Source organism: Ovis canadensis, chromosome 19 (assembly GCF_042477335.2).
Source record: "Ovis canadensis isolate MfBH-ARS-UI-01 breed Bighorn chromosome 19, ARS-UI_OviCan_v2, whole genome shotgun sequence".
Lineage (NCBI taxonomy): Eukaryota > Metazoa > Chordata > Mammalia > Artiodactyla > Bovidae > Ovis > Ovis canadensis.
The window spans coordinates 62,685,829-62,699,864 of NC_091263.1; the positions used below are offsets into that span (position 1 = coordinate 62,685,829).

Genomic DNA, 14,036 nt, shown 5'->3' on the forward strand with positions numbered 1-14,036 from the left:
GAATACTCCCTGAAGACAATCAGAGGCCTGCCAGGGTGGGACTTCTGGCTGGTTCCAGCACTGTCCTTAGGTCTCTTTCTAACTCTAACTCATTGGAATTGATGCACTTTGTTTAATGGATGTTGTCCTTTTTTTTTTTCTTCTTTTTTTTAAGCTGCTTGTTTGGAACAAAATGAAATGCATATTGCATTGTGTCCTTCCTGCTTGCTGTTTTTCTCTTAAATTTAAAAGTTATGCATTGAGGATAAAGTACATTTAAGAAATATGCGGAAGAATACCTATTAAAATAACTCCCATAAAATTTGATGGTATAACTTCAAGGGATTAAGAAATAACTATTTTGGATGAATATTTTGCGCAGTGGTTTTTTTTGGGGGGGGTTGTGAATAAGAGTGTATATAAATGTGTGATATATTACGACAGTTTTAAGTGGTCATCAGAAAATTAAAACAGGTCTTAAGGTATATATTTAACTTCCTTTGGCAGCAAGGAAGGCATCTTGACCAGAGTAAATCCTTCAGAACTTTCCAGTGGGACCTCAGAGAATCATCTCTGAATGGAGGAGAAAGTTCGTGCTTCAATAAAATTAACCTTTCCAGAATTCTCCCCGTCTCTCCTGCCGTCTGATCTTTTCCCCTCTGGATTTGGGTGCTTTTTAACTACAGTTCAGAAAAGGTAGGGAGAGCAGAATTTCGCAGAGTGAGCTTGCTCCTGTCACTGGGAGCTCCTGATCTCTGAAGACTGTTGGTCTGTACTTTTGCCTTGGTACAGCAGCAACTGGCCTTAGGATTCCTCCACATCTGGATGTGCAGAGCACTGCTTTGTCAAAAAATGCATTTTTCAGCTCTCTGTGTAATTTTCCTTGAGCTGTGTCTTCAAGCAATCAGTAATCTTAGGCCCAACTGCAGTCTCTTCTGCTCTAAGTACACATCCTACTGATTGGTTCTCTCTAAACATGAACTGTAACTTGAGCATACCCATAAGGGACCTTTTAGACTTAAGATAACGGTAATGCAATTTTTCCTTACCTGTTTATTTTCTTAATCATTTTCTGTATTTTCCCATGGTCAGTACTTGTGGAGAGTTTTAAATTTTATAAATTAAAAATCAGTTTAATTTAAAAAAGCATTTTGTTGCATGCTCTCTGTGCCAGGTACTATGTTGGATTCAAAAGTGTGAATAAAAATCAGTTCCTGTCCTCAAGAGGCTCACACTCAGCTGGAAGAGAGAGGTGTGTACAACCGTCTAGCAGTCTAGACTGCTAAAAATTTAACAGTCTGAAAAGTTCCAGTGGAGCAGCCAGCACACACAAAGTAATCTGGATGCATGAAGCATGGGTAGCAGTTCATAATGCAGGGAAAAGGAAACTATTCCATGTAGCTAGAATGCTATGTATAGGCACAGAGGTGTGGAAATACATTTTTTAAGAGAAGGGCTGGAGAATTGCCTCTAAGGAACCAATTAGCATTTGTGTTCCCCAGATAATCAAGTTAGTATTCCTATTAACCAAGAAAGCTTTTGGATAGCATTTAACATTTTATGTAACTGGATTTTTTTTTAATTGAAATTTCTTGATGGCTATCTTAAGGGAAAATTTCCCTAGATTTGATTTTTATTGTTCAACAAATGTACCCCAGTGTCTACTGGAATAATACTGTGTACATTGGCATTAAGTGGATGCAATCCTGGTCAGGGACCTGAGAACAAGAGATGTCTGGAGAAAAGCCAGAGGTGACAGAGGGTAGATGACAGAATGGGGACTAGAGGTCCTAGCTGAGGAAGTGAGCAAGTTCCAAGGAATCAGAGTTGAATGAGAATAAATGTGTTTATATGGAGGGAGGCTCTGGAGACTGAAAATACCAGCAACCTGGTTTTCTTTTATGAATCACGTTCAAAATTAACAAGGTGGGGATATATTCACACGTTTACAGTATATACCCCATATATTTCTAAGTGAAGGCAGTTAGATTGAAAGTGACAATGTAAATTACGTTTATGGGGGAAAAAGTGGATTGGGGCCTGACTGATGAATTACAAGCTATGCCTCTTGGGGACTTCCCTGGCTCGCCAGTGGTTAACACTTCACCTTCCAATGTAGGGGGGTGCAGGTTCCATCCTTGGTCGGGGAGCTAAGATATCACATGCCTCCTGGCCAAAAACCCAAAACATAAAACAGAAGCAATATTGTAAAACATTAAATAAAGACTTTAAAAACAGTCCACATTCCCCCCCCAACCCCCCACCCCACAAATCTTAAAAGATTAACCTTTGGCCAGTATATTGGTACTAACGAAAGGTAGGACGCTGAACGTCTGGGTTGAAAGGAATATGATCAGTTTTCCTCAACGACCTGCCTCAGAATAATCCAAGCTGCTTACCGAAATGCAAGTTATTGACTACCTCTCAGAACAACTGAATCGGAATCTGAGGGAGGAATTAAGAACTATTTTTTCACAAATTCTTCAGGGGTGAGGGGTTTATCTTGGAGGGAAAAAGATTTTAGACAGATCTTCCCTGCTTCTGCCCTCAGGGCCAGGAGCTCGGGGTCCAGGGCGGGACTCTCAATCCGGTTTGAGTAGCCCGCCTCACCTGGTCCGTCCTACCTGTGGTGGGGACCCAAGACACCGCCCCCTCGCCGACCGGAGCCCCGCCCTTCGAGAGGGAGGGCGGGAGCGGCCAAGGCCCGCCTCCACGCCGGGTGTGGCCAATCAGGAGCTGCGGTCTCAGACGTCGCGTTACGCGCGGCGCTGAGTCGGCCGCGGGGCTGAGGTACCGGCTCCCGGCTCGGACTTGGGGCTCTGGGCTCGGTGGCGCGGCCCCAGCAGGTTGGGAGGCCCGGCGGGCGGGCGGGCGGCGGCGCCCAGCGCCCCTCGCCAGGCCCGCTATGCAGGGCCCTGCTGGCAACTCGAGCCACTCACTGCCGGGAGGGCCGCCCTCCACTGTCGCGTCCGGAGCGGGCCGCTGCGAGAGCGGCGCGCTCATGCACAGTTTCGGCATCTTCCTGCAGGGGCTGCTCGGCGTCGTGGCCTTCAGCACGTTGATGCGTGAGTCCCGGACCCCCGCCCCTCCTGAGGCCTTGCGCCTCAAGCTTCTGGCCCACCGGCCTCAGGGACCCTCCTGTCTGAGGAGTTCAGGCCTTGGGCCCTTTGACGAAGGTTCCTTATTCGCGCGAGCCCAAGCTGGGCATTCCCAGACAACGGGGAGCTCTGGCCCCAGACCCAGGGTCCTGAGTTCCTCATCTTATCGCGTCAGCCTCTAGTCAGGGGTCACTCCTGCTCCTCTCTTCACACCACGCACGCCTCTCTTCTGAGATGTCCCCCTGCAACCGTATCCTCGCGAATTAAAGCTACCTCACTTGACAGCCTATGGCCATGACCCGCAGGTGGCATATTCCTTTCAGCCCCCTCTTAAAGTCTCTTCTTAGCCTCCTCTTCACACTTTGAATCCCCATCCCCCAGTCTGATACTGAGTTTTTTGGTTTTTCTTCACCTTTACGTCAGGATTTACTGTCTCCCGTTTGCATGTAAATCCTGTCCTGTCACCTTGCAATACCGGACTTGTTAGGTCGTGCGTTCTGTTCCCAGTACCGCCTACCCCATCTCCCCTTCTCCTTCAGCCTAATTTTCTGTTTTGGTTGGAGCAGGACCCACCCAGACTGCCTTCTTCCCCGCATCTCCTTTTTTTTCTCCTTTGCCTGAACGGGCTCACCTCTTCCATCTCTGTCCCAAGCTTTCCTAATCAAGTTGCATCTCAAGTCTCCCCTGGCTGTTCCCTTTCCCAGCCCACTTTTGTTTATGTTTCAAGTATTCTTCCTTTCTGTGAGACTTGGGCAACTTTAGAAACTTAACAGAGAAGCAGACTCAGAGGGTCTGAGGAGGTCTTAGAATTTCTGCGCTAAATCATCAGGGGCCCTTCCTGGAGAGTTTCATGATGAGGAAGAAAGTCCCAGATAGGCCCTCTGGAAAACCGTAAGTTCCAGCTTGTCATGTGTACCACTGGTGACGGGTTATGTTTCCTTAGTGCACGTCCTTCCTTTTATTAAAGTGATAGGAGGCCTGGTTCCCCTGTGATTGCATTTCAGGGAAGGGAAGAGTTTAACTACTTTTTTACAGAGGTATTCATTCCAAAATGACTTCTCAAAACTTCCCTACTGTTCTCACGTGGGCAGAATGGGAAGTTCCTGCAAAAACTATGCTCCTTGGCATCTGGGAAGGAGCCTGCAGCCATGTGTGTCTCGTAGAGTCCAGTTGCTAGAGTTGCAGCTTTGCTTGTTTATGATGCAGGCTTCCTTATTTGGGTGAATTCTTCCAGGCTTTAAGTAACCCTGAAGAGGCTGTTCTTGGACACTACATTTTTTCTGGTTGCCTGACCTTCGTAAGTCTAGCAGCAAGTCCTGGACTATATATATTTGCTACATTTTCTCTCCTTTTCAATCTCTAGTTGCCTTGCTATATTTTCCCCGCTGAACAAATACCCACTTGTTCCCACAGTAATAATATGTGACGATTTAGCCAAAATCAGCTGCTGACTTGAGTGCATGAACTGTATGTATATGTGTTCGAGACTTTGTGTGTGGGTCTGCGCTTCTCTCCCCACGTCTCTCTCCTCCAGCTGGACTTCTTTTCTATCTAAAGGAACTCCAGGTTTAGGTTTGTTCCCTAACCTAAGATTTATTAGCATAGTTTTGGCTGTTTTCATGAGTTTGATTGATACTGATGGCCCCGCTTATTCCCTGGGGTTTGATACTTGTGATTCAGAGAGGGAAATGTGATTATGACAGGGCACAGTTGCTCACAGCTGAGAAGTGTGCCAGGTTGAAAGTTCAGAGTGACAGTGCTGGCCCTGTGAGTCTTCAGGGACACAAACACTTCTGTACTTAATCTTCAGTTTGAGCACAAGTGCAAATCTCACTGTGGCTGGTATATTCCGATTGCAAAGGCAGGACTAGAAGTAGGGGTTTTTTTGCTCAGTGTAAGCTAGACATGGAGGAACTTTGTGGCAATGGGTAGTAGGTCTTGGGACAATGATAAGTAGGAGTGATGGGGAGAAGAGTTGGAAAGGCTTGAGCTGTGACTAACCTGGACACAGGCATGGACTTGAATTGAGAGCCTTTTTCCCCCCACCTAGAAACAGACAGCAGACCAAGGAGAGTCCCACTGGCCAGGACCAGTCCCGGGAAGTACTTTTCTTCTCTCTTAAACTTGTTGGTTCTATTGAAATAGAACTGTAGGGCTTTTCCATTTTGCAGAGCTGGGAAGGGGAGAAGTCATTTAGAAGCTGCTTTACATTTTGAAATGAACTTTGCTGGGGAAAAGGAAGGGGAAAGAGATGGTCTCAAGGAGGTTCTCTTGCTTGGGTTTGGCTATCTTCCTGGTCACAGGACCTGTTCCTCAATCTGGCACAGCTGCTGTCAGGAGTGCCAGGCTTCCACAACAAGACTGCTCATCTTGTAACCCTTTGAGGGAGGTCTGGGTTTGTTGAGATGAGGCCACTTCATTCTTTATCAATTTCATTATTAGAGGGCCTTCCCCCTCTGGGTTTTCTGAAGTGTTTCAGAAATGCATTGGGTGTAGAAGTGGAAGGAATTGCTTTTTTCAAGCATAGTTCATCTCTCTTTTTTGAGGGGGAGGGGGGCGCCATTCAACATGTGGGATCTTAGTTATCTGAACAGGGATGAAACCTGTTCCCTCTGCAGTGGAAGGGCGGAGTTCCAACCGCTGGACCACCGAGGAAGTCCCCAAGTGTATTTTTAATACCAGTCATCTCTCCTCAGCAGTCAAAACTAACAGCCCCTGTCCTCTGTGGAGTTCCAATCGTTTTCCTTCTGGTACTTTCCTCCTGTGTGGTGAACTGAAGACACTTCTGACAACTTCCCAGTTTTGAGGGCTGGTGCTATTCTGTTTTCCTGTTGGACCAGCTTTGTTCTATAGGATGGATCTATTTCTCTGCTAGACAGGCCATATACAGTATGGTTGCCTGGCCTGCATAAGTCTTGCAGCAAATCTTGGACTGTATATGTTTGGTACTTTTTCTCTCCTTTTCAGTCTCTAGTTGTCTTGCTGTAATGTTTTCAATCCCTTCACATCCTGATTTTGGTGAACCCTCAGACCACTGTTTCTATGTTTCTTTTTCTATCCCCCAAATCACTTTTTTTCTCCATTTACAACTTGCTGTGTTTTTTACCTGAAGGAACACCCTCTTTTATCTCAGGAGAGGATTTTGATTCTCATGGGGATTTCTCATGCTGATGCGTGGCTCACTGTGTAGGGCTTTTCAGGTGTCTCAGGCCAGGCAGTTGGGAGTTGATGTGATAGTTGATATGTATAGCTGATTCTTTAAGCTACATAAACATACAAGCCACCATCCACAGGCGTGTGCCAGTGTCAGCATCCCCTTGTTCAGGTGGTGAGCTTTCCAGAGGCTTCAGCTAAGGTACCTTCTGTGTGCAAGGAAAGCCCAACAAACTCAGAGACAAGCTTTTAAAGGGCCTTCCCCCTCTGGGTTTTCTGAAGTGTTTCTGAAATGCATTGGTGTAGAAGTAGAAGGAATTGCTTTACACAAGGGACCTTTGCCATGCTCTACCTGCCAAGCAGTTCCTCTTGTTTTGGTGACTTTATCTACGGTCTGTGATTTAATTAAGTCACAGCAGAGCTGAGCAGTTCTGGGGCTGCCTTGTGTGTTCCAGCCCAAGTGAGTGGCCCAGCCATCAGCTGAAGGTCATTATTGACCAATGTGTATGTTGGCACTAGGGTTATTTACTCTCAGGACCTGTAAATGCAAAGCCCACTCAAGCCTCCTTCACCGTGCACCGTCAGAATCCTGGCTGAAGTGTAGACAGGATTGCCCTTTTAACAAAAGCATTTATAGAGTTTGGATAAACCTACCTGCCTATTTTCATGTGACAGATTTGGGCACTAGCCAGTTAGGAGAAGGTGTCAGTGTTTTATGAGGACACTGCTGGTGTTGAGAAATGATAGCTTTTTTCCTGAGGTCCAAAGTAACATTACAGACTAGTTTACCCAGCTTTGAGATCTTGATCTTACATAAGAGTCCTTGCCATTTTGTCAAGCAGTGAGCTGGCCCCCTTGTGTGTTCTGTACAGATATATGCATGTTGGGACAGCCTTCCTGGGATCACCCCTCCCCACCCCTTTCCAATATTTATCTTAAAAAATGTCAAATATACAGAAAAGACAATAATACAATGAATGCATATCTGTCCTCCACCTAGACTGAGAAATTGTTTACCGTTTGCCACATTTACTTTATCTCTTTATACGTTTTTGGGGAGAAGGGGGTGGTACATTTAAGATAACTTGAAGCCTCTTGATGAAAGTGAAAGAGGAGAGTAAAAAAGTTAGCTTAAAGCTCAACATTCAGAAAACTAAGATCATGGCATCTGGTCCCATCACTTCATGGGAAATAGATGGGGAAACAGTGGAAACAGTGTCAGACTTTATTTTTTGAGCTCCAAAATCACTGCAGATGGTGACTGCAGCCATGAAATTAAAGACGCTTACTCCTTGGAAGGAAAGTTATGACAAACCTAGACAGCGTATTAAAAAGCAGAGACATTACTTTGTCAACAAAGGTCCGTCTGGTCAAGGCTATGGTTTTTCCAGTGGTCATGTATGGATGTGAGAGTTGGACTGTGAAGAAAGCTGAGCACCGAAGAATTGATGCTTTTGAAGGGTGGTGTTGGAGAAGACTCTTGAGAGTCCCTTGGACTGCAAGGAGGTCCAACCAGTCCATTCTATAGGAGATGAGTCCTGGGTGTTCTTTGGAAGGAATGATGCTGAAGCTGAAACTCCAATACTTTGGCCACCTCATGCGAAGAGTTGACTCATTGGAAAAGACTCTGATGCTGGGAGGGATTGGGGGCAGGCGGAGAAGGGGACATCAGAGGATGAGATGGCTGGATGGCAGTTTGAGTGAACTCTGGGAGTTGGTGATGGACAGGGAGGCCTGGCATGCTGTGATTCATGGGGTCGCAAAGAGTCGGATACGACTGAGCGACTGAACTGAACTGAAGCCAGCATCACACTTTATCCCTAAAAACTTCAGTTGAGTCTCCTAAAAATAAGGACAGTTCCCTTCATAACCAGTTTCATGATCACACCTATGAAAATTTATAACCCTGCAAGATCATCTAATAGCCAGTCTGTATTCACACAAACACACAAAAATTCCTCTGTTGTCACAGGTCTCTTATAGCTGGGATTTTGCAAAAACTTATCTGATCAAGGTCCACACATTGCATCTGGTTATGTTTTCAGGGTTTCTTTAGTATTCATTTATTTGGCTGCCGGCTTAGTTGCTCCAAGGCATGTAGAATCTTAGTTCCCTTACCAGGGATTGAACCCGTGTCAAGGTGGATTCTTAACCACTTGACCACCAGTGAAGTCCCTGGTTATGATTTTAAGTCACTTTTAGGCTGAAAGAATCTCCCCTACATGCACACGTGCGCACACACAAAAACACACACACACAGTTTTCTGTTGTTGTTAACTGACATTGCCTTTGAAAGAGTCCTGGCCAGTTGTGTATGGCGCCCCATTTTCTGGAGTTGTCTGGGTGTTACCTCATTGAGGTGTTTGGGCAGTTTCCTGGACCCCTATGTTTCCTGAGTTTGGTGTGGTGGGACCATTAGCTTGTGATGACTTTTCTTCGCAGTAAGAACACTGCATGAGCAGTGCTGTATGCTTCATGTTACATGGTACCAGGCAACACATGACATCGGGCAGTTCCATGGTTAGTGATAAGGTCAGTTACTGGGCAAAGAGGGCATGTTTCTAGCTCTCTCCCTTGTAGGGTACATTGTCCCCTTTGCAGTTAGTATATTATCTCTGTGGCGGTAATGCTTAGAGATCTTGTGGATATCTTGTTCCCTGGTCACTTCACTTCTGGTAAAATAATGAAATTCAGTGATGGCTGGAATGGAGCTGAAGCTCATGTGTGAAGGTGCCATCTCTGGGCCTGTCACCCAACACACTCTCAATAACGTCGCTCTCTGTTCCCCCCTCCCCTACACCTGGAGTGCCAGCCAAGGCACAGGAAGAGCATTCTGTCACAGGCTAGTATTGTATCCAAGGAGGGAAAGACGTGTGGCCAACAGTAGCGTGGAGGAAGATGAGGGGCTCTTTTGAGGGGGGGGGGTCATTATTTTTAGAAAGCTTTTGGTTTTCTAAATGCTGATTCATCTGGTAGCATTTATCAATAATGGTGATCTACTCCTTTTAAAAAAGTATTTATTTTTGGCCGTGCTGGTCTGCATTGCTGTGTGGGCTGTTCTCTAGTTGCCGGAAGCAGGGTTTACTCTCTAGTTGTGGTGCTTAGGCTTCTCATTGCCGTGGCTTCTCTTGTTGCCGAGCCTGGCCTCTAGGGAGCACGGGCTTCAGTAGTTGTGACACATGGGCTCAATAGTTTCGGCTCCCGGACTCTAGAGCACAGGTTCAATAGTTGTGGCACACCAGCTTAGTTGCTCTGATCCAAACCTGGGATCCAGCCCATGTCCCCTGCCTTCACAGGCAGATTCTTTACCATTGAGCCACCAGGGGAGCCCTACTCCTTTATTTATAATGAAACTTCACCAATTTGGAGTAAAATCGGGGCAAAAGGGAGTTGTCTGAATTAGGGGATAATCAGTTGTAATCAAATGCATCTTTTTAGCCTTTTAAATACCTCTGTTTTTTGTGTTGCCCTGAAGGGGCCTGTCAAGCCTCTGCTGCTTTAATGAACTGTTTAAAATCCTTTGCAATTAGTTTAGTACTTCCATGAAGTATCCTGTTGAAGAAATTTTACAAATGGTTAAAAATAGCAGGATCCCTGGCTCTGGAATCCATCTGACCTGGCTTTCATGCCTGCCTCTTCTACCTACTGCCCTTGAAGTGAAAAAGTGAAAATGGCTCAGTCATGTCTGACTCTTTGCGACCCCATGGACTGTACAGTCCTCGGAATTCTCTGGGCCAGAATACTGGAGTGGGTAGCTTTTACCTTCTCCAGGGGATCTTTCCAACCCATGGATCGAACCCAGATCTCCCACATTGTGGGTGGATTCTTTACCAGCTGAGCCACAGGGGAAGCCTAAGAATACTGGAGTGGGTAGCCTATCTCTTCTCCAGTTGATTTTCCCAACCCAGGAATCAAACTGGGGTCTCCTGCATTGCAGGTGGATTCTTTACCAACTGAGCTATCAGGGAACCTTGGGGGTCAGCTGGTAAAGAATCCGCCTGCCATGCAGGAGACCTGGGTTCGATCCCTGGGTTGGGAAGATCCCCAGAGAGGGGAAAGGCTACCCACTCCAGTATTCTGGCCCGGATCGCAAAGAGTTGGACATGACTGAGTGACTTACTTTCACTGCCCTTGAGCAGCCCACATATATCTCGAAGCTTTGGTTTCTTCCCCAGCAAGATGGGATGGATGATCTTTCTGGGACTGTGGGGATTAGAAAGTGTGTAAGGAAGCTGGATCAGTGCACATGTTGGGCCCTTCATAGTGGGAGGGGGTGTCATAATCCTCATTGTTATTACAGTGTTCTCATTCAGAGTTCAGTTAAGAACATCTCACAAGTGCTGAAATAACTTGTTTTCTGAATCAGGTTAAACATTTTCCTTTCTGTCTTGTTTACTCAACATCTTTACATTTAGCCCTCTTTTAAATGGTGTGAAATCAGGTTAGCCAAAAAGTTCATTCAGGTTTTCCTGTAAGAGCATACAGAAAAACCTGAACAAACTTTTAGTAGTAAAACCTGAACGAACCAGTAGTAAAAAATTGTAACCCAGCCAGCACAGTGATTGCTCATTCCAAGTTAGCATGCATCCAGACCGGGTTGCTTTGGTATAAGTAATAATCTCTTTCCTTCTTTTCTTGAGTTTCTGCCTGCAGAGTCTCACATGGGCCGTGAGTGGGCAGTGGGTAGACTGGGGCAGCCCATTTACAGGTGACAAGGTCAGAGTCCCTGACTTCATCACCCCAGGTCTCATGGTAGCTGGTGGTGGCACTGGTCACTGGAGCCTGCATTCCTGCAGCTGGCTCTTTGCTGAGTCCCTAGTGTGCTGGGTTTTGTGCTCAGCTCTTGACGTGCTGCACAGGAACCTTGGTTGTTTTCCCTTCACAACCAAGGACAGTGAGCAGGTGAAGTGTGTAGCACTGGGCCCCTGTTCATAGGTGCAGAGCTGAGATGTGAGCCAAGTCCCTCAGGCCCCAGTAGTTCTCAGCCACTTCCCCTGCCCTCTTTCCACAGGCACGCTTCTGATTACTCTCTTTCCCTGTCTACTTCACCTCATTCTTTTTTCCTGTTGGGATAATTCTGAGTTTCTTTCTTAATAATAATTTTTAATGCCCAGAGTATTATATGGGACTTCAGACTGTTTTGTGGCTGTTGATAACATTAAGCATGTAAATTTGAAATGACCTACCAGTCCTTTCATGTATGTTTGAGTTACATCTTAGCTTTGCTTTTCTGGCCCGGGCCTTTGTGAAGGGTTTCCCTGGCTGTGCTGGGATGGCGAGCCCACCCTGGGACCAGGGTCTAGCGTCTGAGGCACAGCCTCCCGGGGCCCCAAGGGAGGCATGCATGAGTCCATTCTGTGACTGGTGAGGAGGGAATTCCAGGGCCGTTGGTGATTTCAGGTAACCTCAAGTTTTCACAGAATTTGTTTCCCTGGTGCTGTATGACTAGAAGGAGAATAGTTAATAATCATAAGAGTTGGGGATGACCCTTAAGAGTTATCCTTTTCTTTGTGTGTATGTAGAAGTGGTCTGTACACCTGTTTTAGTTCATGCCACTGCTCAGAAGTTATCCATCTAACCCAGAGTTTTTCAGCTTGACACCATTGATATTTTATGCCAGATAATTCTTGGTTTGGGGGGCTGTTCTCTGCATTGTAGGATGTTTAACAGCATCTCCAGCCTCAATCCACTGGATGCCAGTGGATGCCATTGTGACAGCCCCAAAATATCTCCAGATATTGCCATTGACCTGTAGGGGGCAAAATTGCCCCTGTTAAGAACTACATTTGTTCAGTTTGTGGATTACTCAGCAGACTCTCTGTGGGCCATAGTAGAATGGATCTGTTAAATAAAGACCTGGGTGCCAGGCGTGGTGTTGGGTGCTGCCTTGACAAAGAAGAGCTGAGACCTAGTCCCTGTCCCTGAGGTGCTCACAGCTGGAGTGGACTGCGGGAGCCCTGGTAGGTCATCCCAGTGCAGCGTGAAGAGGGCTGTTGACGTTTGAACAGACTTGAGAGGAGGGATGAGAGCTTCTGCCAGGAGACCTTGGGAAGTGTCCCTGAGGAAGACCTGCTTGGTCCCAACACTGGAGGTGAAGGAGATGTGAGGGGCTCTGGATACACAGGGAATGGTGAGAACAAGGTCCAGATAGGAGATCACTGGTGTGGCCATCGGTTCTGGGGGCTGGTGATAGTGGGGGCAGAGGCTCCCAGAAAATGAGGCAGTGTGTTTGGAGGGGTTCCAGAGAGCTGCCCTTTTTTTTCATTTTCAGGCCTATTTTCTACAGCTTACACTTAAAAAGGGTGGTGAATTAAATCATTGGGTGGCGAGTCAGGTTCTGCATTCACCTCAGGCTCCTTTTGGATTGTTTCTTTAAGAACCTTTAAAGCAGTTTCATCACATTCCTTTTAGATCTCATAGAGTCCCCCCAGGGAAGATCTGCTGTTTCTGTCTTTGGGGCTGTAGGAGAAGAAACGGGACCTAGTGACCTTCTCCCAACCCCCTGTTCTATTGGCAGTGCCTCTTGAGATAGGTGTTATGATGATGTGGGCAGACCTGCTGGGCCTACTCGGTGCCAGGCATAGTGAACTAACCCAATTAGTCCTCACAGTCATCTTGAGAGGTGGGTGCTGATATTGTCCCCATCTCATAGGTAAGGAAACTGAGTCACCAGGAAGTTAAGTAACCTGCCCAAGGTCACATAGCCTGTGAGTAGTAGAGGCAGGCCATGTGGCTCTGGAGACACTGCTTTTACCTAATAAGGGAAACGGTTCCTTATTGGTAACTGGCTTCTGTAGACTGTCCACTGCACTCCACACAGATAGACATAGTGGAAACACTTCACCCCTGAATTTTTGGTTCAGGCTCAGTTGTGGACAGCTGTCAGGGGTGGTCTCAGAGACCCAGAGGGTAGGCCAATCCTGGGAATTTCTAGCCCCTCTGAGTGGGGCCCCAGGCTGTGGTGACATTAGGCTTTGCTAACGAACCTCTCCTATGAGAATCCCAGTCCTCAGTACGTGTTGGACCTCCTGTGCTAGTGCAGTAGGATTGCCAGCCCCTGAAATCACCTGCTTGCCTGTTAGGAAAAGGCTTCTCACCAGAGTTACTGTAGCCCCGTCGATGCAACATGGCCTCCCCTGTGTTTCCTTTGATTTAGAGCATCCTCTTCATTCTAAAGGGTGTCTTGTGCCGTAGTCGGGTTCCACTCAAGCTGCTTTTCTGGTGGAGGAGGCAGGAGCTGGCGAGGCTCAGCCTGCCCCAGGGTGTGATGTCATTTAGGATCTCGGCGGTGAAGGGTCGCTCAGCTGTCTGGGTTGCTCAGCTAGCGTTTTCTTGGCTCTAAAATTGCTCTTAAAGACTTGATGTTGAGTGTTTGTGGCCTTTGCTACTAACAAGTGATAGGTGTCAAGAACTCTAATGCCTTTTCTCTATTTGGAACACATAGGTTTTTTACATGTTCACCTTTCTCAAAATGCTTTACCCCCCACCTCCCAGTCCCAGCTTATATTCTAGTCCATGGACTTATCCAACCTCTTAGCTCATCAGTGTTCTTCACAGGCTTTTCTGTTTTCTTAGAAGACTTTTTCGCTTAATAACATGAAAATGACAGAGAGGTGAGGTGGTCACAACACCTGGATTAAATGACACAAGGCAGGCTGCAGTCCTGCAGGAAGAAATGAACCTTGGCAGCGTACCTGCACCTCTTGCCAACCCCACACGCACTGGGAGTGTCTTGGCCCAGGTTGGCTCAGAGCATGAGCACAGGTTTTCTATCTGGGCAGCAAGTTTGGGTCTAAAGTATCTGTA

At 46.7% G+C, this 14,036-nt stretch overlaps 2 protein-coding genes across 2 annotated transcripts in view; both read left to right on the forward strand.

Moving 5' to 3' along the window:
• The window catches only part of SFMBT1 (Scm like with four mbt domains 1), a 117,705-nt gene extending 116,580 nt beyond the window's left edge, over window positions 1–1,125 (forward strand). The window contains exon 23 of the transcript XR_011251003.1: window positions 487–1,125. The gene's annotated coding sequence lies outside the window, so the exon portion shown is untranslated. The remainder of the gene's footprint in view (window positions 1–486) is intronic.
• A 1,577-nt stretch (window positions 1,126–2,702) lies between these two features.
• STIMATE (STIM activating enhancer) overlaps window positions 2,703–14,036 on the forward strand; it is a 53,994-nt gene continuing 42,660 nt past the window's right edge. The window contains exon 1 of the mRNA XM_069562481.1: window positions 2,703–3,044. Coding sequence (XP_069418582.1) covers window positions 2,885–3,044 — 160 coding nt within the window. The 5' untranslated portion in view covers window positions 2,703–2,884. The remainder of the gene's footprint in view (window positions 3,045–14,036) is intronic.